This window comes from Phalaenopsis equestris, unplaced genomic scaffold (genome assembly GCF_001263595.1).
Source record: "Phalaenopsis equestris unplaced genomic scaffold, ASM126359v1 Scaffold000002, whole genome shotgun sequence".
Taxonomy (NCBI): Eukaryota; Viridiplantae; Streptophyta; class Magnoliopsida; order Asparagales; family Orchidaceae; genus Phalaenopsis; species Phalaenopsis equestris.
This window is the reverse complement of record NW_018164444.1, coordinates 21,757,735-21,783,709: the sequence shown is the minus strand read 5'-3', so window position 1 is coordinate 21,783,709 and position 25,975 is coordinate 21,757,735. Positions and strand designations below refer to the sequence as shown.

The following is a 25,975-nucleotide window of genomic DNA, read 5'->3' as shown; positions in this document are numbered from 1 at the left end:
GGAGATATTTCGCGAAGGGTTTAGCTCACGGGACAGCAGTTTAGCCGAGGTGCTGACGCGAATTGGAAAATTGCTTCAACCCACATTTGTGCATAAGAAAGTCCATGATATTTTTCTTCTAAGAGGCTGGATATTTGCAAGATGAAGATTTTCTCCTAAGGTGCAGGATGTTTGCAAGGTGGAGATATTTCTCCTAAGGAGCTGGATATTCGCAAGGTGGAGATTTTCTCCTAAATGTCAGGATATTCGCAAGGTGGAGATTTTTCTCCTAAGGAATTGGATATTCGCAAGGTGAAGATTTTCTCCTAAAGGGCTGGATATTCACCAAGGTGGAGAATTGTTAGGCTCATAATACCATAATTTAGAGTCTCTTGGGATGAAGAGACGTCTCTTGGAATTAAAGGGGTGTGTCTCTTGAAATTTAGTGGGTTGAGATCAGCGAGGGCGCAGCAGAAGCATGATGGCCCAACCCACATTGGTGCAGGTGTAACTCCCAGATATCTTTTCTCCTAAGGGGCTGGATATTCGCCAAGGTGGAGATTTGTTATGATATGACTCATATACCATATAGGGACAGATGCTGGAACGAAGCGGAGCGGAAGAATCTGTCCAAATCGGAAAGTTACGCTATGTGGGTTGGGGCTATACGGTACCGGGGTAATTTGGGAATTACATATTGTACTGTAGTGTTTACTCTAGGATTATAAATAAACCTGTTTGTAATCTTAGATCTTTGAGAGAGCTGAATCTTGTATTATGTACTCTTTTTTGAATATTGAAAAGGTGGTCGCCGCTCTGCTCCCGAGGATGTAGGCATCTTCGCCGAACCTCGTTAAATCTTTGTGTTCTCCTGGATTTGTGTTGATTCCTATTTTTTTTCGCCTTAATTTTCTCAACACTTTCAATTCCTATGTATTTACATATCTAACAACTAAATCCTTCATAGCACAACAAAATTACCACCTTTTTCAACTTCTAAACAATGAAATACACTTTTTCATTCATAGCTAAGATGGTATGTATGTAAAAACTGAAGTTTAAGTACTAGATATGTAAATATGTAGGAATTGAGCTGTGTGTAAATCTTCCTTCTTGTTTTCCCTATACTCTTTGGCTGTCCATGCAGAACTTCTGCCCTCACTGCTCTGCTTTCACATACCTTTATTAATTTTCTTTTGTATTTGGGTTTTTTTTAACTCAGTTTCGTCAAGCAGGTCTGCAGATTCTATGTACGTTTTGATAAGGACCATTCTCAAATTGGAGAGAAAAAAAAAACTCCATATTTGTAAGCTTCAACTTGAGCAGTAAGGTAATTCATATGTTTTTGTTCAGCATAATTTATAATTTTCACTTTTATTTGCATAAATAGTGCTGAAATAATTCAAAATTTATAACCAACACCTTTTCATCTTCAAATATGTGTCATTCCTGGGACAAAAACATTACATCTGTAGTAATCCAACGATCTGTGGATAACAATATTCCATTTATGTTATGCAATTAATTCTTACAAAGTTTATCTGCTTATGTTGTACAACTTTTGATCATATTTTTTCCATCAAGAAGCCATCAACTCTAATTTTGACGAATCAAACTCGAAATGAAAGTTTTCGATTCAAAACATGTAAAATTCATGTTGAAATATTAGACTAAAAATGTTCAAAGAGAACCAATAATGAAAGCAGATTACAATAACTCATTATGTTTTAGTTATCAGGACAAGACATCAAAGATAATTAACTATTCTTCTACCAACATTTCATTCCAAAATCATGTTTGTAATAAATTTGGCTGCTCATAAACAAGAAGAGAGTTAGATCATTTGATAAGAGACAAATATATCTCTCATAGCTATGGTTCATAATGTGTGAAATAATGCTTGGTTAAGTGTGTATGAATGTTAATAAATGATCTCACCGGACAACTCGACCCAACCCCGAATCAAAAACTCTGCATTTAGGTTGACCCTAGACCCTATCATTATTTAGTCATATTTGGGTTAAAAGGTAGTGTTATTCTAGTCAAGTTGGTTTGAATAATGTGAATATGCCTTGATTACTATGCTTGTTATGGTTAAGTAGATTTGGGTTGAGTTAATTGGTGAAACATGTTAAATTCAAGTTGACTTGATCATACTAATCCACAAAATTACATGATTTATATAGCTAACAAGTTAGACTAGTCTGGTTTGGGTTTTCCTAGTTCGGGTTTTTCGAAGTTGAGGTTGAGTCAGGTTCATGCCAAATATTATGACAACAAACTCAAACTATAATTATTCTCACCAACGCTTTGCCTATAATGAATTTTGATAATCTAATCAACAAGTTGGCCTTGGATGAGTATATATTCAACATAGCTTAAGGAGAGTCTAGAATATTCTTGAATCTATGTCCAACACCTTTTAATATATAATAATCTTTGGATATCAGCTTTCAATATATGATAATTAATTAACAACAGCTTTCTATATAAAATGATCGAATCATTTGTGAATAAGAACATTTCATTTTTGCAGTCCAGTCAATTCTAAATTTTAGAATCATTCTTTAGCTTTGTTTGTTTTCTATGTAGTTTTTTTTTTTTTTTTTTTTGAACTTTTTTGTATATAACTTTTTATAATTTTTAGATAATGTAAGATTAAAGTCATAAATTCTTTCAATTTTCTTACCCGTTTTTCTCATACTAATTTATATATACCTACATGTTTGAAGATTTAGTACATATGTGATATTATAAAATTTCTTAGGGATAATTACATCCATAAGTTTGCTATTTACAAAACTAGTATCCAGATGATTTTTTTAAAAGTTTTCTTTTACTAAAAGTTTTCTTAACTAAAAAGATGCTTAACTAGTGGAGGAAGAGTATTTTGATCCCCATTTCTAAGAATAAAGGGGATGCACAAGAGTGTGCAAATTATAGAAGAATTAAGTTGATGTGACACTTTAAAATTATGGGAGAGGGTAATTGAACATAGGTTAATAGGTTAAGACGCATTACAAAGATTTCTCATAATCGGTTTGGATTTATGCCGGGCAGGTTTACTATGGAAGCTATACATTTATTGAAAGGTTTGATGAAGAAGTACATAGAATAAAGAGGATCTACATATGGTTTTTATTGATTTAGAAAAATCTAACGATAAAGATTTCCTTTGGAGAGTTTTAGAGAAGAAATATGTTGATCTGACTTGTATTCAAATAGAAGGAGGATTGACCAAATAGTTTCCTATTTTAGTTGGATTACATCAAAGATCGGCTTTAAGCCCATATTTTCTTGCTTTAGTTATGGATGCTCTTATTGGAAATTTATAGGAGGATGCACCCTAGTGTATGCTTTTCTCTGATGATATCCTTATGATATCCTTCGTGAATAAAACTAGAGAAAAAACTTAAGAAAAACTTAAATTATGGAGGTATATATTGGAGTTTAAAGGTCTTCGTTTGAGTAGAACTAAAGTTGTACACATGAAATGCAATTTTAGTAGTAGTAGCTCTAGTGATGGAGTTGTAACTATGTGTGATCAGATTACCAAAAGGCGTGTGCTTTAGATATCTTAGGTCTATTGTTCGAAGTGATGGTGATAGGTGGGGATGTTATTAATAGAATTCAAGTTTGTTGGTTGAAGTGGAGGAATGCTTCAAGCCTATGGTGTGATAGAAAAACACTGCTTAAATTGTAAGAAAAATTTTATAAAATGGTGGTGAGACATGCAATGATTTACGACACTGAATGTTGGCCTTTAAAAGAGAAGCATAAAACTAAGTGTTCCTGAGATGAGAATGCTTAGGTGGGTGAGTGGCTTTACATTTGGAGACAAAATATGAACTGAATATATCTGTGATAGGGTTGTTGTAACTCCAGTGCCAGAGAAAATTAGAGAGTCGTCTTACATTGGTTTGGTCACATTAAACGTCGACTATCTGATGATCCGGTTAGGAGAACAGATGTTTTATAATCGACTTATGTCAAGAAAGACAGAGGTAAACCTAAAAAGACTTGGCCTAAAAAGACTTGGGCATATTGTATAAAAAATAATCTTAATTTATTAGAATTAAATAAAAATGACACTCAAATAGGATGCAATGGAAAAAAAAAATTCATTTAGCTGACCCCACTATGATGAATGTTTGTGTTGTATTGAATTGATGCATTTATGCATAACACAGTCAAACCATTGGGAATCTGATAAAAAAGAAAAATGTGAGTTTTATTATAAATTTTTATACGAGTGAGAATTTGAAAAATAGTTGAAAGTGGATGATAATTTTGTAAATAGCAAAGTTTCAAGTCATTTGAGTGTAATTGCTTTCATTCATTAATACAAATAATAATTATTATTAAATATATGCAACTTGCTCATAAATTAATATATATCAACTCACAATACGACCTAAATCTTTAGATTTCATTTCTATCATTTAAATTCATTATACATCTATTCAATCAAATTAAATATTTTTTTAGATTAATTTATCATTAGAAAATGCTTGAAGTGTATAATCCTACTATGGCTGTGCAATTATCACATTATTGGCCAATAAAGTAATGCAAATTCAAATCCAACAAGCTGCATCTATTTTTTTAATTAATTTAAATGAGTTAATTTCAAGTCAAATACAAACAATAATATGTAAATTAAATCGAACACAAACAAACTTGTTCATAAACAATTTCGAACACGAATTAATTTTGAACATTATTAATTTCAAACAAATTGAACAGAGATTAAGCCTGACATTGTTCGAACTCAACTCATTTACAACCCTATGCAGAGGCCCTCCATAATTTTTAGATACTCAAGTTAATACATTTTTTTATTATAACTTTCCCCAACAAGCAACTTCCAAATTCATTAAAAAAAATAATGCAATATCATTTTAATTTTAAAATATTTAATACATATTTGTATTTTTTTTATTTTAAAAGAAGTTAATATTATTGCACGGGATCACTCTTGCCATCAATTTTCCATTATTACATAGCATTAATGAGCACTGTAAAAAAAAAATAAAAATAAAAAGAGCATTTACATTCAATCCACTCAATTCCTTGACCTCGTGTTCGGCTCTTTTGCTAAGTTAACAAGCCGAACACGAACAATACACAAATATTCGTTTATTCATGTTCGGCTTGTTTTGGCTCAAAATACTACTAATCACGAACAATACACAAATATTCGTTTATTCATGTTCCGCTTGTTTTGGCTCAAAATACTACTAATCAATTATGTATATACATATATATATAAATATCTTTGATAGTATTATTTTTAAAAAATTTAATTGACTGCAAGGCTACCCAGATTTATAATCAATTAAAAGTGTTAATTAAGAAAATTGAATAAAAATTATTAAATTAGATTCAAATGATATTTTAAATCTTGTCTTAATCCTTAACATTTTGTGACTACGTGATTAGGGTTGTCAAAACGACTCCTTGTTCGTGAACGGCTCCTGAAGTCAAAGACGAACACACATTTTGAGCTCGAAATATAAATGAGCCGAGCACGAGCTCGCTCGTGGTCGGCTTGTTTACACCCCTACCTATGCATTTACATATCGAACCATGAAACTTTAATTTTTATATACATCACTTTATCCATGCACAAAAAGACTTGTATTTCACTTCTAAAGCTGAAATAACGATTACATACATACCACACAATTCTTTACATATCTAACATAACCACACAATGCATGAAGAAAGACAAGTGATGGTTATATTCTTGATGTGATGTCAAAGATGAGTGGTATGCAAGTGAGTATGAATGTTTAGATGTCAGATATGTAAATACATACTTGGTGTTGCATGTATGTATATAAATGCCCCTTGTAATTAAGATATACAAAACATGCTAAAGCCGCACTTTATAACAATTACATGAAATAATAACCTAAACAAACCCTAAACAAATAAAGCTAGGCAACAAACACATCACAAGACTGATACCTGAAAAAGCCTAAGATCTTCCAAAATTCAACATCATTGAAAATTTCCATTTGAAAAAAATTGACAATTTAGTCCACTAAAAATCTTAAAAAATATATAATATATAATACAAGTTCCAATAGTCATTCCCATGATTAAGATCCAGATCATGTAAGAGTATGGTAAGAATCAGAACACTACCAAAATAATCTTGACACAAAAAAAAAAAAAAAAAAAAATTCTAACAGAAGAAGAACAGAGCACTAAAACATTGGATGGAACCTGATTCCAAACTAGAAACATCTTGCTGCTACACCTACACTAACATTACAGGTCCTAGAAAACACTAAATAATGGTCAATAGGCTAAGAATCCTATGACTTCTTTTGATTTGTACAGGTTTTTAAGGTCAGATAGGTGAATCTGAGAGCTATTCTTGGATCCGCTACGGAAAAAAAAAAAAACGGGTTGCTGGTGCGAGAATCAGACTGCTCGAAAGGAGCGCGAACAAACAACTGGCCGTGCAATGTAACTACGGCCGATGTTTGGTGCGGGTCAATCCGTGAGGGTAATGTGATCACCTGGTTAAAGGTTACTGTGTGTTAATTAAATGAAGCAGCAGTTGGTTTCTGAATCAAGTGAAAGAGCCATGAAGGCTGACCTTTTTGAAAGCAGTAACGCCCCAAGGGTTATCGGGCTGTTCGGGTTCGCCCGAAATAATCAAACGACCTGCTGGATCTGACTGAACGTGTACCTGAATTTATTAAAGCTCAAGTATTTTAGATCGAATAACAATAGCAGTAGGAAATGATTGTTGTGATCTAGTCAAATAAGCCTTGCCTCTTCGCGAAGGAGTCCAGGAACTAAAGCATAGACTTCATAGCAATCTTTCTGCAGATTAACAATCATATGCAAAATTGTAAGAAAGGCAAAATCACATATAAACCACAAGTTAATTACATTCTAGACAGTGGCGGAATCAAAATTTAAAGGATGATTAACATGCGGTGGTATGTATGTAAATGCCTTAAAATGATGGGTGGCAAAATCAAAAAACAAAGGGTGAAAATAATTGAACTTTAAAACTACAATCTCCTAAAAGTTTTTAAAACTGTAATAAATATGATCAAGTTAGAATTTACTTATTACTAAATACTTAACATTAGGGGATCAATTTTTTTAATTTATTATATAATAATGAAGTGTTTAGTAAAAAATTTGGGGTGAACAGTATCTCATCCAGCCACATCTTGGTTCCACCATATAGATTGTAGATCCACTTAAAAAATGTTCCAGGAATTAAACTTGAACAAATTTGTTTCGCATATACTGACCGTTCTTCGCACATTTATTTTCACCCAATCAGCAGGCGCCCCAACATCAACAATAATGGAGTCCACTCTGTCAAGAAAACACCCAATCTTATATAAACAGATAAATAATTAAAATATAACACAACTTAAAACATTTGAAGTATGTATCACAAATAGCTTATTATACATATTATATCCTAGAACACAAAATTGGGCATTTACATACGTACCACCCAATTCTTATGTATTTACATACTAATACCTAAACTTAACTTTTTACATTTGTATCACCCAAATCTTTAATATCACATCAAAAATACCACAACTATAACTTTTAAAAAGTGCTGATGGTACAAATCTTTCATTATTTCCCACACAATCTAATCTATTATGTACTTTAATAAAGCATCAGAACTAATTGATCAATTCACTTTAAAAGTGCTGACGGGATTATTTTATGAAGAGTATCATATACCTCTGCTTGTTATACAACAAAACAACTCAAGTAGCACTCTAGAAGTGGCTTTCGAGTTCTATTTCAAAAAACTTATGAACGCCACTGTGAAGTTATTATTCTATGTGGACGGATTAAAATTTTTTGGAGCTTTTGACAATATCTGATGAAAACTTCAATAAAAATGATTCATTGAAACTTACTTCATAAACTCTTAAATCGAAGAAGTCATGGGTTCAAGGATTATGGCTTCAAGGTTTGGCACAACAATGCATGATTGAACATGGTTAAAATTATGCTCAAACACTTAATCAAACAATACATGAACCATATTCGACCATGGTTCAAATCATGTTCAATCATGATTCAACGTGTTCTAAAAAATGATTTCAAGTGCATGTCTCAAATGCCTAGGCACATGCTTCAAATAAAAAATGCATAAGCTTCGCTACAATAAGGCGCAAACTACAAAGTATTTTTCATGCACCTCATACCGAGCTTTAGTTACATCTGAAGTCATACACCTCGGACGATATTTTCCCCACTACTATTTTGTCAAGGACACTTCACGTTAATTGTTCCACCAAACATTGGCATAAAATTCTCCTCCCTGAAATCTTTAGGGAAAAGTGAAATAAAGACTTAATGATGACCCATAAGAAACCTCTCCATTAATTAAGAATTTACCCTCACTGATTCGACTCAATGACATCTCCCCTCCTAAGCTAGCCACTCAAGGACAATATACTCTGTTAGCAGTTATGAGGGTTAAATTCATTTCCTTTCCTAATTTATCATTTTCTTTTTATCACCAAATAATTATTAGGAATTGATTGATTGTACTATAGGTGTTATGTCTTCCCTTTCCAGCTATTACCTTTTTCATATCTTTTCTATATGAGAACTCATGTAAGATGTATTTCTACCTCTTTTTTCATATCAATAAAATATTCCGCTGATTTCTCAAAAACCTTATAATTCCAAATCAGAAATCTAAATATTAGCCTACCAAAATTTAATTAATCTTATCAATAGTGCAATAAAAGCTAGCAAATTATGTGAGTGGCTTTCAAGAGTCAGAATAATAGAAGTTAATTAACATATAATTAATTTGTAATAAATAAATTATATTTGAGTAGATAGATTTAGTGATGTATTATTTTATTCCTATTGTTTTAAATTAGAAAGATCATGGTTTGATTCTGTAATAAATACCATCTAATTACACCCTTGTATTAAATTATTGTTGTGTGAATGAAAAATTTTTCAGGAATACCAAAAACAACATGCTATTAGAGCTACAGCCTCATTTTCCTCGATTTCCTCACTACGGCATGCGATATGAGACCAGCATATAGTTTTTTTTTTCTCTCAACCTATTTTTACAAGATCATTTGGCTTCATTCTCTTCACAAAAGATGTGTTAGACAAGTCTCTTTTCACGGTTTCCATATGTTCAGTTCTAAGATTTTTTGCCCATTTCGTTTTCAATCGCATTGAGACATGAGGATGATCATTCATCTGAAACCTCAGTCATCCTATTGTTCTGTGACGCAGGGTTGCCATTAAGCCCAAGACCACCTCACAAAGAGCTACTGGGCTTGTCTCTTTCATGGATGGCATAAATCTATGTCCATTCCGCAAAGTCACAGAAGTTGTAGATTGCAATACTTCTTTCTTCGTATCCTACAAGGCTACTATGACTGATGGCAAATACCCAACAGATCGTTTCAGAACCTACAACCCAACGCCTATGGTGTCGATAACCCTACTAACATGGGCTTCATTGTGCAAACCACTTCCCTGCACATCACAACTTGGGGAGTGAGCTCAAACTATAATAATAGCTGTTGACAGTTCAAAAGAAATTGGATACTTGACTTGTGAAATAATAAGAACTGCTACAAGTGATCATTCCCTGAAAAAATGGCTATTCCAGAATTCCCTTGTCAATGTGTGGCTCACCAACTCAATAGACCTAGTCATTGGAAAGCCACGCCATATCCTGTCCACTGCCCGAGATGTATGTGAAGTAGCACACAACTTGTACTCAGATCTTAAAAAACCCTCCAAAATATTAGAGTTAAAAACTCGACATTGGCAATCCAAACAAAAGGATCATGATGTCACCACATTTTGCAATGAATTTGTGATATTATTGCAAGAGCTTGAACAATGCTATGATAATTGTTTGGGAAATATACAATTCTGTGAGCCTCACAAGAAAAAAGAAGACAATATAAGTTTACACATGTCTTGCATCATCAATCAAGATTTAGATGAAGTAGGAGAACACAATCTTGCGGAAAACTCTTGCCTTCAGTTTGAGAAGTTTTCTCAGAAGTATGAAATAAGGAAGCATGGGGAAAGCCGTGCTACATAACAAGGGAAGCATCTCCATTCCAGAAATTGAGAACTCATCCCTGATATCCAACGGTATTGACTCTAAAAGCAACAATAGAATAAAATTAACAACATGAAACCATGACATACAAAGGAATCTTGTTGGAAACTTTACAATAAACTTGCAAATTGGAAGCCCAAGTCCAAACGTCCCCTATAAAAAATCTACTGTATATATGAGGAGCCTTCCGTCAAATAAAAAATAGTCCCTTTCAGTAAGAAATAATTGGAATACCCATACAAATTATTTCAATTTTCAATTTTCTTTATAGCCCCATCCTCCTCTTTGGCTAATAAAGATAATTATCCAAAATTGCATGTTTTAACGTCAATTCTAAGCCATTTCATTAGTGGATCATTCCACTCAAATGCAACAAATTCTATGAGTAGTTTCTTTAAACTATTCTTCTCATATAATAAAATGGTCAAACTTACTGAAGACTCTCTCTAACTTTTTGATGGGATAAAACCAGTCAAATTCACTCCTTTGTTAACTCTTCATGATGTTCTTCATGCTCCAAATTGCCTTGCAATTTATTATCCATTGATAAAATCACCTTTAATCATCACTATCAAGCTAATTTTTATTCTTCATTATGATTTTTCAAAAAAGGTCTCAAAAAGATGATTGGCAATGCTAGGGAAAAGAAATGGCTACACCACTTTGAGGATAAACCATTCTAAGATCCATTGCTTAACCTTTGACTCCAATAAAAGTGATAAATCATTCTTTGGTATTTCCAAGGCTTGCTTTCAAGTCTATTTCAGAATAAAAATTCTATTGTTTTTCAATGTGTAGTTTGTCAAATGTCAAACATCATTGTGTGTATTATTCTCCATAATCCTACAAAGCTACCATTCCTACCATGATTCATAATGATATTTAGCAACCTTTTCAGACTACTAACCTCTCTGGTAAAAAACAGCTCATCACTTCTATTGACAATCGCATTCAAACGATTGGATGTGATTAAAGAAGAATCAAAAGTGGGAAATCAAAGACCTCTACACCATGGTGCAAATAAAATTAAAAATTAATATTGAAAATTTATAGAGTGATAATGGTCATGAGTACTTCAAAATTTATTGGAGTCGCTACTTTCTTGAAGAGGGTTAAACCATTAAATTTCATGTATTGACACCCCGGCGGCCATATAAAAAAACAAACACCTATAAAAAGTTCAGAGAGCTTTCCGCTTTACTAATAAGGTAGCTAAATGCATTGAAATAAAGCAATTCATACTGCACAGAAGAGCCCAAAAAGAATCCCCAAATAGAATGCTAAATTTTGAAACACCTTGACACCGTTTTAAGGCTCCTAGAAGGTGTTTAGAAAGGGGATATAGAGAGAAAGTGGTTGTGGAATAGCAAGAAAGTGAAAATATGGGATATCGGCATTGTTTGGAAATAGATATGGAATGTTGACAGTTGTCTGGTTTGAAATAAAGGACGTCGACTAGCAAAACAGTGGGATATAAATGGTAAGAAGGATCCACCACATGTTACTGAGCAAGATACAACAGACCAAATAGCAAAAAATCAGGAATAACTCTCAAAATATATAAAACCACACTAATGTCTCAGAACAGTTAAAATACAAAATATAAGAAAATCTCCTAATAAAAAATAAACCTAAATAGAAATAAATAAATAGAACATAAGCCAAAGAGGAAAAGTATCAGCTAAAATTGTTAGCTAGGCGAATCATCCACGATGGAGAGATTTCTCGCAATACTAAGGAATCATGGGATTCCACGATCCTGCGAAATCGTGTGGTACCATCGCTCTTGCGTCTTAAATTTACCCTTCAAAAAAGCTCTCATTTAAACAACCCTAAATATATTTGGTCGTGTTGTCTTTATTTACATAATCCTTAAAAAAATAGAACCAAAGCAAAAAAGTGTTCTCCTTGTTCTCAAAATCATAGAGGATATAAATCCTATGAACCTCCTCCAAAAAGAGGTTTTGCTTCCATGAATGTAATCTTTTTTGAACATCAATAATATGTCATCTCTCATTAAAGAGTAAAGGGGAAACTGTCCAAAATTTACATAAATCCTCTAAACTAAAAATGTTTCATCTCCAATTCTAACTTCTTTTATGATTGAAAGCAAGGGATTAGGTGTTTTAAATATTGAGAATATAAATCTTCCCATAGTGCAATCTCATAATGATCATGACATCATGAAGGCCATCCAATAATCTATTACGCTGTAACCATGTGATATTGACTATTCCAAGAAATAAGAAACTCAACAGATTGAGCTTGACAAACCCTCGCACTACCCAGAATCCATACACCTGTCAAGTAATATATCCATCAAACCTTCCTCTTTAAGTATTGAGTTCCCAACCAAAAAATTAAGCCAAATAACTGTTATAGCCTTCCCATTGTATCCTGACAATATGATTATCCCTTCACTAAACACCGTTTATCATATATATAACCCATGAACACCTCTCACCTTCTTTTCAAGCTTTTATCTCGCAACTATTGTGTATAGAGATTCCAAATATTGTGTACAATGATCTAAAATTTTTATATAAAAGAAAGCTATTTATAAAGAGATGAGAACTTTTAAAAAAAATAAAACATGAAAATTTAGAATATGCCACAAGAGAAGAAAACTATAAGGTGCATATGGATACTCACTATCAAATATAAAGCTGATGAATCCATTGAAAAAAAAACAAGCTAGATTGGATGCGAAGAAATTCACTAAAAAATATGGTATTGACAGTCTACAAGCATTTTCTCCCGTTGCAAAATTAAAAATAAAAAAAATAAAAATTCTCTTATCATTTGCTGCTAATTTTGATTGAATGGAGACTTGGAGAAGTTTTATATGAATGTGCCCCTATGATTGGGTAAAATCCTTGACAGTAAATAATGTTAATATAAGAAAGTCTTGTGTGAGGCAATAGCAAATGTCCAAAGGCATAGTTTAAAAATTCACTCTCTCAAGAATTAAGGGTACACTCGAGGGCAGGCCAATCATATTACTTTTTTAAAAACATTCATAAGATGGGAACATAGCCGTGCTAATTGTATGCATGGAGGATATAATTTTAACCGGAAATAATGTCCTTGAAACACATAAGCTAAAAACATTCCTTTCCTCACATTTCAAATCAAGGATTTAAATCCCTATGTATTTTCTTACCATGGAGATTAAAAAAATCAAGGAAAGAAATTGTTTTTGTATATACCTGATCTTAAAAAGGCAGATATGATTTATAATAGCCCAACAAGCACAACGATTGATCCAAGTCAAAAAATTGAGGGTGAATATCCTTTATATATATCCTTGTATTAGATTATTATTTATCGATCTAAAGGAGTATTTTTTTTTCCTTTTCAAAATGTCCTAAAATAACACAAGGCAGCCTATAAAAATCGCCAACTTCCCTAAAGTATTTGACAGTGATAAAATGAGCAAGATTTTACATGACCATCATCAAAACAACAACTATAAATTTTGTAAACGGAAAGATCTTAACTGAGGTTTGAGACTTTTTGTGCGTGCAGCTTTAACAAGGCTAGACGACTTCTTCCTCTTTAGTGTTTGACCTTAAATCAAATATAAAGAAAAGATCAGCAACAATTAGAAGCTGATATGATTTCAAAAGCAGATATAAGAAGTTCAAATAAGAATTACCAATGGACTTGAGGTGTTTATCCTTCTTGAAAAGAGAAACTGAGCCCTTATCCTGCAAAAGAAGAACACAATGAAATATTGCAGCAGAGCTAACAGCATCCATACGAAATGCAACCTTATCACAAGATTGAACTCCATTAAAAACTTAAAAAAACCTTTATAATTGGATCCCCAACTTCACCATTACCAAGCATCCTTTGAGAGTGCCAACCCTGCATGGCACGTGCAGCAGCATCCCTTCTAGCTCGGCCGGAACCAGATGCTTGATTGCTCACAGCCTAATCAAAAGAACAAACACGGAGAATCAATAAATGGGATGGCTCATCTAAATTTATAAGAGGCATCAACATACAAAGCACACAATTCTTATATATTTACATATCTCACACCTAACTTTTCTTTTATATTTACACACAGCACTAAAATCTTTAATATTACATCAAAAATAGCACTATTATCACTTTTTAAAAGTGAATACACCTTTTCATGTGTGGGTATAAAATACCAGAGTGCTATATGTGTGTGAAAGTTTAGGTGTGAGTTATGTGTATGTAAATTTCTCAATATATAAATGGGCACTGTTCAAACAACTAATTCCATATCAAATTTTTAATAATTATTAAAGCTTGAATTACCAATCTAAATTAGGATAATTCTGAAAAGTAGCACATTAGACTTTACAAACATGAAATACTAAAACGGCTTTTACTCTATATTACTTTCAAAAAAAATGCCCCTAGTAAACTTGGTTCCATGGAAGCTGCTTTACCACTAAAAATAAAAATAAAAATTACAGGCTTGCACCTGCTTTACCAACAAAAAAAAAAAATTTACATTTCCCCATTTTATAGAGAATTGTTATAAATCACATGACTTTAAAAACAGTCTATATGGATGACTAAATGATATTAATAGGAAGGAATGAAATGCTGGAAAGTAAAAATTAAATGCTGACAAGTGTAACACCTACATTTGATCCTGTTGAAATTCACAACAGTTAACAAAACCAGTATTTACACTTTCAGTTGTCAAGATACCATCTTGCAAACTTAATTTTAGGTTAAACATAAGTTGCGAGTTAATTAAATTCCCACATTTGCAATTTTCTAAACAGAAACCCATCAGTGAACATGGGGATTCTTATTGTGCTGCTAAGCTCCAGGACAAAATGGAAAAAGAAAACAAATTTAAGTCAATAAAGATCTAAAATTTAAATTTATTAAAATATCTAATGTATAAATCTTAAGCGAACCTTGAAGCACACGGCCAAATTACCAAAAATTTACCAATAAAAAGAAAAAAATACAAATTATTAACGATGATTACAACTTGTTCAGTCGCTACAATAATTTGGAAAGGTTATAATTATCATTTACAAAGCAACAAGCATGCACGTAAGATCTCAAGTACCATTCAATTGCTTCAATTAATGGGAATAGCAATGGGTCAAGCATGGACCGGTCATCAGCTTTTTGGCACAATCGTTTGAACCAAGTATATTTAGTTATCAGGGGCGAAATCAGCCCCTTTATTTACTAGAAAACGTAGGGAAAAATAATATTTCAATAGGAACAAAATTGATATTTCAGGAGAGGTAAAAGACCAAATTGCCCTCCCATATAAGTTGAATATGAATTTGAGCGAGAGCAATTGGCTCCCTCTACCGTACATGGGTCCGCCCATAGTAGTCAGTATAAGCTCCTAACACAACTCCAAAAAGGTCAAAGTTTCTAATAAGAATGAATAGGTAGCAATAATGATTTGGCCACTTCAATAAAAATTCTAATGGCAAAAACTAAAAGAACAGAATAGTTGATGTTAAATGCATTTGTGCTCCTCTAGCAAGTAGATGCCTGAGCCCCAGATTCCTAAATCCTTCTGCTCCCATAAGAAAGCTTGTCCTCCTCTACCCTCATGCTCACTAGAATGGTCAGTTTTACATCAAAAATAATGCACACTTGATTTGCACCTTGTGCTTATCCACATGTCTACTAGTTTTTTAGCGTGCCTGATTCAGGCCTCAAGCTTCTACATGAGGCTTTCCATTTGACTTTTCGAACTTGTGGTTTTGACCATCACCAAGATGAGCACAATGATTGACCACGTCTACTGTGGCTTCCCATGCTGATGCATGTTGCCTTTGGCATTTGTAGAATTTTGTAGGGTTATGAACCACCTTTTAATTTTATTCTCCAACCTCCACTCTCCCTTCCAAATGGCACTCTATTTTCTCATTTTACATTTTTTTTACGCCATCTCCTCACCTGATTTAGGCTACTCATCTTCACTCCCTATTTTTGCTCAGTCATCTCCCTCCTTGAAGAATCCTAAGATTTTGATGGTTTGCTACAATCCACCTTTTGTCACCTCATTTTCACGTACCCCTATCTCAAGAAAGGGTTAGCCACACCCCTTTAGTCATAGGAAAGAAGATTCCAGAAAAAACCAAAAAGGAGAATAATCTAAAGAACTCTAGAAGGTTGTTGGATTCTACAATATACGCTAAAAGAGCAAAGCTTCAAGATAACTCTAAGATATTTTGGAATGCTCTAGAATCATGTATATGTAAAGAATATAAAACTATTTAGAAGATAAATTTATTCTAATGTAATATAAAAAGTTCTCTAGGACTAGAGAGATGATTATAAATACAAGTCCCTCCGCCACATCTGAACATCCAAAAGTTTTCAAATAACAAGGGTGTAAACATTCACTCCTTAGTGAAGTGTTCCTTTCTTTTAATAACCTCTCCTCACTTATTTCTCAAAAGATTTTTGTATTTTCAAGTCCAAGCACTGCAAGAATGGTGAAGTGTTCCTATCTTTTAATAACCTCTCCTCACTTATTTCTCAAAGGATTTTTGTATTTTCAAGTCCAAGCACTGCAAGAATTAGGCTGATTTAGCGCTTAGAAAAAATACTAAGGCCGCACGGGTGACTTGAGATAAATTTTTTCATGACAGTTGGCATCAGAATCAAGGTTAAAGGCATGTCAAAGAGTGTCAAAGAGCAATTCATGGAGTCTGAGGCCACAAATGTGGAATCATCTCAACAAGAACGAGGTTGTGAGAATCAACAAAATCCTGCTACATCTAAATCACATGGGAGGTCTAAGGAGATCATTCATGGCTTTAATTCGCGCCTTGCTCGGGTGAAGGCTACGAATGGTATGAAGGCCTAGATAGAGGATTTAAGCGAAATGGTGGATGACCTTGAGGAGAACATTACCAACCATTCCACGATCAGAGACATGATGCTCCAGCTGCAGAAATCCTTAAGAGACAAAATGCGAGGATGCAAGAAGACCTAATGGGGGAGCTCCATTATATGCAACAATTTCATGAAGAAGAGATGAACAACCTACAAGCCAACTTGGAGGAGATGCGGGAATATATATCAATATGCAAGAGAGCACTAGCGACATCAACCAACAACCATATATTCGAAGCCAAGCGGATCGAAGTGTCAAAGCCTAAAAGTTTTGGAGAAGTTCTAAACGCCAAAGAAGAAGACCACTTTTTATGGGGACTTGAACAACACTTTGAAGCCATGAGCATTACAGATGAAGACGCAAAGATCCAATTTGCAGTTTTTTATTTCTCCGACACCGCCATGTTGTAGTGGAGAAGAAGACGAGGAGACATGGAGAAAAGTACACGCACGACAATTTTATCTTGAAAATACAAAGGACGAGGCTAGACCCCGATTACGGAGGCCTAAACAAGTAGGATCAATTCGGAAGTATATTAATGACTTCACTAGTTTGGTCTTTAAAATCCCTGACATGTCAAACAATGATGCTCACTTTAAATTCATGGATGGACTTCAATCGTAGGCAAAGACGGAGCTTAGAAGGCGCAAAGTGCAAGATCTCACTATCTTCATCATCGTCGTTGAGAGCTAGATTGACTATGCAAAGATGTCCATAAAGCCAAGGGAAGAGACGAGCGCCTATGTCAAAGATGAGAGAGTTAAGGGGCAACAAAAGAAAGAGACTAGCTAAGAATCATCCTCCAAGGGCAAAGATGAGGAAAAGTAAAAGGATAACAAAATCAAACCACATAACAATTGCTTCTTTTGTGATGGCCCTCATTGGGCAAGGGATTTTCTTCAAAAGAATGCCTTGAACTCTCTTCTTACAAGCCATTATGAATATGAAGAAATAACAGGAAACAATATGGCAGCACAGGTAGGATCTATGCAACTGCTCAATTTGATGCATTCTTCCCCAAAACTCCAAGAAAATGGGTTATTCTTTGTAGAGATGGTGATAGATGAGAAGACTACTAAAGCGATGCTGGACACAAGAGCTTCTCACAACTTCGTCTCCATTGCAGAAGCACAAATGATAGGACTACAGGCAATTGGAAGAGCAAGCACCATCAAAGTAGTCAATTCAACAGTAAGGCCAATTTATGAAATAGCCTAAGTAAAGACCAATGCCGGAACTTGGTCTGAAACATTGGACTTCTTTGTCATTTCAATGGATGAATTTAAAATTATCCTAGGGCTAGATTTCTTGGATCAAGTAAAGGCATTCTCAATATCATTCGCCAATATCACTTCCATTATGAAAGGCAATCAAGCTTGTCTGGCACCACAATAAGAACTAACAAGCAACAAGTTGTGATGCTATCAAACATCCAATCCAAAAAGGATATCCGACAAGAGGAGGAAAGCTACTTATCCATTATTCATGGCGCAAATGATGACAAACCAAAACCCCAAGAAGACGCACCAAGTGAGGTAGTAACAGAAATTGATGAGTTCAAAAATGTCTTACTTACAGATTTACCAAAGGAGTTACCATCTAGAAGGGAGATAAACCAATAGATTAGGTTGAAGCCAGGGGTTGAGCCGTCAACCTTGAACTCTCACTACACGACACCCCTCTTCTTTACAACCAGTTATGAGAGAAAAAAAACCTTGCTTTAAAGTTAGCTAAGTCTGGGAGTAAACAAAAGAAGTTGGTCCGAGCACCACTGCTTAAGACTACAATAAGGACAAAGAAGTGGATGACCAAGAAAAGAAGACATCTGGAGTAAAAACAAGTTCCATAAAAAGAAAACCCTAACTAAGCATCAATGACAGTAATCACTTTTTTAGATAAGAAAGTGGATGAAAAGTTTGTTGATCAGATCAATTGTCGAAGAGGGGTACCAAACTATAAGTTCCTCATGAAGCGGAAAAGTCTACTTAATAGTGAAGCTAGCTGGAAACATGTAGACACATTTTGGAAAAGAAAAGATCCAATAGTATCAGAAGGAAGGCATATTGAGAGCATTGCAAGCTTAGTTGGGGTTGAGTGTCACGCACCGCCATCTCAAGAAAGGGTTAGTCATACCCCATTAGCCATGGAGAAGAAGTTTCTAGAGAAAATAAAAAAAGGATAATAATCTAAAGAATTCTAGAAAGTTACACCGCAATCCAAAATATATGTTGAAAGAGGCAAGCTTTGAGAGAATTTTAGGATATTCTGGAAATCTCTAGAATCATATATATGTAAAGAATAATGTAGAACTATCTAGAAAATAAATTTATTCTAATGTAATTTAGAATTCCTCTAGGAATTGAGGAATGACTATAAATAGAGAGCCCGCCCCATCATTTGAATCATCCAAAAGTTTCCAAGCAACCAAGGGTATAAACATTCATACCTTAGTGAAGCGTTCCTTTCTTCCAATAACCTCTCCTTACTTCTTTCCTAAATGGGTTTCGTATTTTCAAGTCCAAGCGTTTAAAAGTTAGGCCGACTTAGTGCTTAGAAAGAGCGCTAATGTAGCACGGGTGACTTGAAAGAAATTTGTCTTGACATCATTCTCCAATTATCTCTGAGACGCCTCTCTAATTGGTTGAACTTCTCACTCATTTGCTAAGGTGTTTGATGGGATAAAAATTTCATATCATTTGTGCAAACATATATTTTTTTCGAGTCCCAGATTGTCAACTAAACAAATTTCTACTTCCCAAGACAAACTTGTGCTTATTGTTATTGATTTTGTTCAAACATTAAATTTCACTATGCAAGCACATTTTTTTTATGAAGTATCATATTCTGAAAAAACAAATTTCTACTTCACAAGACAAATGTGTGCTTATCTTTATTGGTATTGAGATCTCAAAACTTGTTCAACCATTCTACTTCACAATCATTGAAACTTTTGAGCTATCCCAACATAAATATCATTCACAAGTATCAAGATCATATTATCATCAAACATTCCCTAAAGTAGGATAACATCAAGCTCTGGTGACATATAAACAACAATGTGTTTTCTTCAATGAGAAAGATGAAGCAATCATCTCTTTTAATGCTTTTAAGGAACCGCCTGTCTCCCATGTTGGATGTTTTTTTCCTACATTACCTTTCCATTTCACCAAGTAATCAACCTTATACTCTTCATTATCAATTTTGCTAAGCCTTTTCAAATTGATGAAGATAATACCCACTTTAACAGGGTTTTTGTCCAGACTCCGAACGTAGCTCTACGAGCGGACTCCCAGTAATATATCGCCATGGGTGCTATTTCAGGCCCAACTAAAAAATATTAAAGTGAAACCGTAGACTCCTTAATAAACCAGAAATAATCCCAAAATAACCTCCGCAGTGAGTTTCTCTTCAATAACACATAACTAACACCGTAGAGTTTATTTTTGGGTTATTTCGGGGTTATTGAATTGTAATAAATGGTTTCTCTTCAATAATCCAGAAATAACACCAGCAGTGTTATTTCGGGGTCATTGAAGTGAAACCGTGGAAGTTATTTCTAAATTATTAAAGTGGAACCGCGGAGGTTATTTCTAAATTATTGAAGTGGAATATATGAGTTCTTCTTCAATAACCCAGAAATAACCTATGCGGTTCCATTTTAATAACCCCGAAATAGCCTCTGCAATTTAACACAGATGTCGCCATAATATTGGAGTTTGCACGTAGAGCTACATTCGGAGTCTGAACAAAAAAAATTTCCCTTTTACAAGCCCCATTAGCAGGCAAGGTCCTAATAGGAATGCATTTTATCTCTCCTCTTCATAAGGTGAGCATTGGCAAGTCATCATGTGATTATTGATAGAAGTTGAACTCAAAGGCATCCCCAAATATTCTTCTTTCTATCAGATTTTTAGCCACCTTCAACTCGGATTGCTCGAAGGCCCATCCGAGTCTAATGAAATTAAATGTCTAAATCAAGAAACACATTTAAATAGTGAATTCCCTATCACAGGCGCTAACTGCACCCCTAATTCAGGGTGCTCTCAGCGCCCTAATGCAGAAGCTAAAAAAATGCCCGGGACCGGCGCTTTGATTCCGTGGGGCTAGAATCCCACGCAAAGAATCAAGATGGCAGAAGTGGGGCGAGGATAACGAATTCTCGCAAAGGCGGGAAGAGACGTGAACTATCGCAATCCAGGAAAGCTTCGTGGGTTGTTGCGTTTTGTGGATTTTTCTTGCCCACCCTCTTCTCCTTTTGTCTAGAAGTTTCTTGGGAGTCTATAAATTGTCGTCCCCTGTGCGTGGACTCAATTCTTGCAGTGTTTATTTTTATATCTCTTGTGTGGAATCCTTTTTCCTGTTCTAAAGTTGTAGCAAAGAAGGTGGTGGTGTTCTGGTTGTATCCTACTCTGAGGTGGTTTTGTATCCATTCCTTTCATCTTTCCTAATCTTGTCTCCTCCCCTCCATGGTCGTCGGTCTATCCTCTACTTCATTTCCTGCACTCAATCTCCCCATACCTGCAGCTTTACCTTGCTATCCAACCATCCTCCCTCCTTCCCAGCACTCCCAACTGATTGTTCCTCACCACCGCCGCCCTTGTTGTCCAACACCTTCCAGCCACACCTCTGCCTGCCGCTAGACACCTACGACTATCCATATTTGTTGTCTCCGCAATTATGCACTTTCCCCCTCGCTGCCACCACCCGCTTTAGCCATCTCGACCCATCTCGCCGGCCTCCATCACCCTTGGAATACACGAGAGGTGTTTGCTTATGGTAATTTATGCTTTGTGTTATCATTTCTCGTTTGTGTTATGTTGTAACCCTATTTTAAGATTAATGAAAGTTTGTTTTTGTGTTTCCATTGTTTTTCCTACTATTTTCGATATCATTTGATATCAGAGCTAGCCCGACCCTAATCCCATCCTAGGGTTTCCTAGCATCCACCCCTACTCAAGCAGCTGCTACCAGATTTTTTCCTTCCAATTCCAAACCCTAGCAATGCCATTGCGAAGAGATACACCGGACTTGACCTGGGAAAAGATTAAACGAGAAATCTATCGTCTACAACGGAGACTACCAGAGTTGCATGATGAAAACCAGGAAGAGATTACCTTCGATTGTGATCGAGGAGTCAAAGAGAAGACTGAGACGAAGAGATGAATCTTCCGCAGGGAAGATCACAGTGACGAGGAATATCGATCACGTCGTTTTGATATCCAATACCAAAGAAGGTCGAGAGAACAGGCCACTTATGGGAGTCAGCAGAACTTTAGCATCAAGATGGACCTCCCAGAATTTAAGGGAGGTATGGACCCCGATGAGTTTATCGAATGACTGCAATCAGTTGAACGAATTTTCAAAGTATAAAGACGTACCAGAGAACAAACGAGTCAAGCTAGCTGCCATTAAACTATAGTAGAATGTCTCCTTTTGTGGAAAATCTACGAAGGCGGAAGAAAAGAGAAGGTAATGAGAAGATAATTAAGTGGGAGATGATGAAGAAGGCAATGCAGAGAAATACCTCCCACCGCAATATCGCCAGGACATTCTTAAAACTCCACAATTACAACAACGGGAGCTTTAAGTGGAGGAATTCACAGCCCAATTCGATACTTACAGCTGAAGTGCGAACTGAAAGAACCAGAAGAAAGTATAGTAGCCCGATATCTTGGGGAGCTGAAGCCTGTTATTAGGAATGTGGTGCAACTGCAACCGTGTTGAACGCTAGAAGATGTCAAGAGATTAGCCTTAAAGGTGGAAAGACAGCAGAAGCAAAACAAACAACAATCATCCTTCAGGCAGCAACCTTCAGGCAGATAATCACCTACAGTTATCACGACCGACAAAGATATTCCGGGAGACACAGGCAAGGTCGTACAAGGGTATGACACTTTGGATCAAAGCGGTAAGAAACCAGAGAAGGGTAGCTCCTCCAATAAGGTATCACCTAGGAAGCGTTGCCGATGCCACGGCTATAGCCACATAGCTTCCAGCTATCCAACGAGCAGAGTAGTCACTCTCACAGATCAAGGTGTCGTGAAAGAGATGAGCGACAAGGAAAATTGTAAGAAATAGGGCAAGGAGTATCAACTCCCACCAGAAGAAAGAGAGACGCTCGTGATTCACCGGATCCTGCAGACTGAGGACAATAAAATATCTATATATATATATAGGAGAGGTATTTCCTAGTAAGCAATGAATTCATGGCCTCTAATTGTCCTTATCTAGCACTCCCACCAGCTCTTCTTGATCTGACAACCCTCCAATATTATCATTCCAAATGGAACTCTTCCTGGTAATTCAAATTCTCATCAAAAGTATTCACTGTAGAAGATTTTCAGCAAAATATACCCTCTAACTAGCAACCTGTAGCACCTATAATTCACTAAACCATATCCGTGGATGAACGTGGAAACAATGAAATGTGACATTAGTCGCATTGGAAGGCTGAACATCACAATAAACGCCAACATATCAAGTAATTGAAAGCTCTATATAAGAAAGTGTGCACGATTTACTTTCTTCTCAATTTTAAATAGATCATCAAATTTTCAAAGAAAGAGTTTATCCGAAGAGCACCATGACAGCAATAACTTCCATTTTTAAAGTATAATTCCAACCAATCAATTCCCGTACAAAAAACAGTTTTTTCATTGTGAAATTTTCAAAGAAAAATATCCTACAAACAGCAATCATCGAATAAAAAATTTGTAAAATAATACATAGCGAAACATGGCAATTCTAATACATGAAATCACTCGCATCAAAGCATCAACATATCAATAAGCAAGAAAAAGCAAGTATGGAAAGCTCTACATTTCATACATAAAGATGATTATGGTTCATTTTAACCAACATTCCTTACACGTCACCTCTTCCAAGAACTTATTGGAACTATAGTTAAAAGGCTTATGGCAGAATAGATATCTATCCAAGAAATCAGAGAGATAGTACCAGCCGATTATCAAGATTTCAATAAGGATTCAGAACAAGTGAGACATTAATTTGGCTGAAAACATTCAACAATATTGATTCCAAGAATTCATATAGAAAGAAAACTGCCACACGAGTAATCAAAATAAAGATGGTAAGAACAATCAGAAGTAAAAAATGATCTAAAGCCAAAAAAAAAATGGAAATTTACATACTTAGCACACAAATTTTATGTATTTACATATCTCACGCCTAAACTTTCATATGTACATATATAGTGCTTTGGTGATTTAAACCTATGCATGAAAAGGTGTAATTCACTTTTGAAAAATGGTAATAGTACTATTTTTTATGTGATATTAAAAGTTTGAGTGATGTGTGTAAATATGAAAGCTTAGGTGTGAGATACGTAAATCCATAAGAATTCTGTGCCATGTATGTAAATGCCACAAACAATTCATAGTGCTTCATTAATTTTGGAAGGCAGATTAGTCAGGTACCGGCAAGCAACTCAATTACTACCAAGGAACCACCACGAAGACTAATTAGGTTCTAGCATCAAAAGGGAAGAAATGTCAGTTATGTTGTGCATGTTACTAGAATCTTAAAAAATGTCAGAAAAAACTGTAAACGATAACCAATCTGAAATAATCTGAAATAAAGATAAATAATTGAAAAAGTGAAAAGGGCTTTAACAGCAGGACATAACAAATCATAACGATAAATCGTGAAAAAATTTGAAACAACAAATCAAAGAAACCCACCTGAATCTCCATAGATATAGGCTCAGGAATAGAAGCCACGGGTATTTGGAGCTCACCATTACGAACCTTGTCTTTCTCGTACTCAAGAAGGGCCTGACAAATAAAATAGACCAGCTGGATGAAAAATGCTGGCCGACAAAGTACAGCCAATCATAAAATATAGTGCTCCTTCAAAAAGTAACCGATCCTTCCTTATGAAGATATAGAGCCAAAGTTCAGCTTGATCCAATCATATAAAAATAACACAAGTAAAATTGGTGAAACACAGTTTCATCATAAAATAAAAAACAAGAAGGCACACTTCAAACAAACAAAAAGTCACTAAAATTGTCATCATGTTAAGACTGTGAAGCATAAATGCCAAGCAAGGATTGAATATAAGTTGAATCTTATTGAAATCGAATCAAGCTAAGTTTGCCAGAATTATTTCAATTCACACTGGATCAAAGTAAAATTTTGATTCAATTTTGATCACAAATTCCATGTACTAGAACAAACTATAAGTCAAACCTACAAGCATACAAGCATGAGCATATAGATGAAAAGATGTACATATATTTATTTAAGTATACACGGAGATATACATTTCAATTTGATATAAATATAATTCAACATGATCTAAGCAGAGCTCAATTCCAAGTTGATTTAAGCATAACATGGCTCAGCAATCGACTCATTAGTTTTGATATGAGCATGATATAAAAAACAAAATGATTTTTTCTCGGCATTGATCTTTGGGTCAAAATGGACAGTCCTAATCAACATCAATATTAGATTTAACCAACATTTGGTAACCTTATGAATACCAATTCACCATCCATTTCCACTAAGTCTTGCTTATGGTACCTACTCTAATTTGCACTATTTCTTTTATACAATTCTGTACATAATATCTTGCATATACCATTTTTTACTTAATCATTTCACTTCAATTTTATATACCACTCATAATGATGCATCTTTTACCTTCTAATGTTCATGCCCACAACTACTCTCATTTTCGCCTATCTTCATTAAATATTGCTACCAATATCCTCTAATATAATCATCTTTCAATCAATCCTTCCTAAAATTATCATAACCCATCAAAATATGTTCATTTGGACAGCAAGATTTGACTACTCATCATGACCCCAACTTTGGATCTACTAACATACTCGGCTAAAAATAATTTATAAATGTACCTTTACTCTCCGCCATATTGACACCCATCTAAATTTTCTAGATGGTGTCGGTCAACTTATTTTTCTTTTCGATTAGATTGCAAAAACAAATAGTCATGTTTGAAAATTAAAAGATATCTGG

General features: G+C 34.7%; 1 protein-coding gene across 1 annotated transcript; it reads right to left on the bottom strand.

The window, feature by feature from the left end:
* Positions 1-6,410: 6,410 nt before the first annotated feature.
* On the bottom strand, positions 6,411-25,491 carry LOC110034675 (AT-rich interactive domain-containing protein 5-like; the record flags this gene model as incomplete). Its single annotated transcript, XM_020738956.1, is given in 9 exon segments — positions 6,411-6,512; positions 6,593-6,685; positions 6,772-6,822; positions 7,266-7,332; positions 13,603-13,672; positions 13,761-13,812; positions 13,916-14,038; positions 24,671-24,763; positions 25,477-25,491. Coding segments are annotated over 9 exon segments (666 nt in total), but the record flags the coding sequence as incomplete, so codon positions are not given.
* Positions 25,492-25,975: the final 484 nt, after the last annotated feature.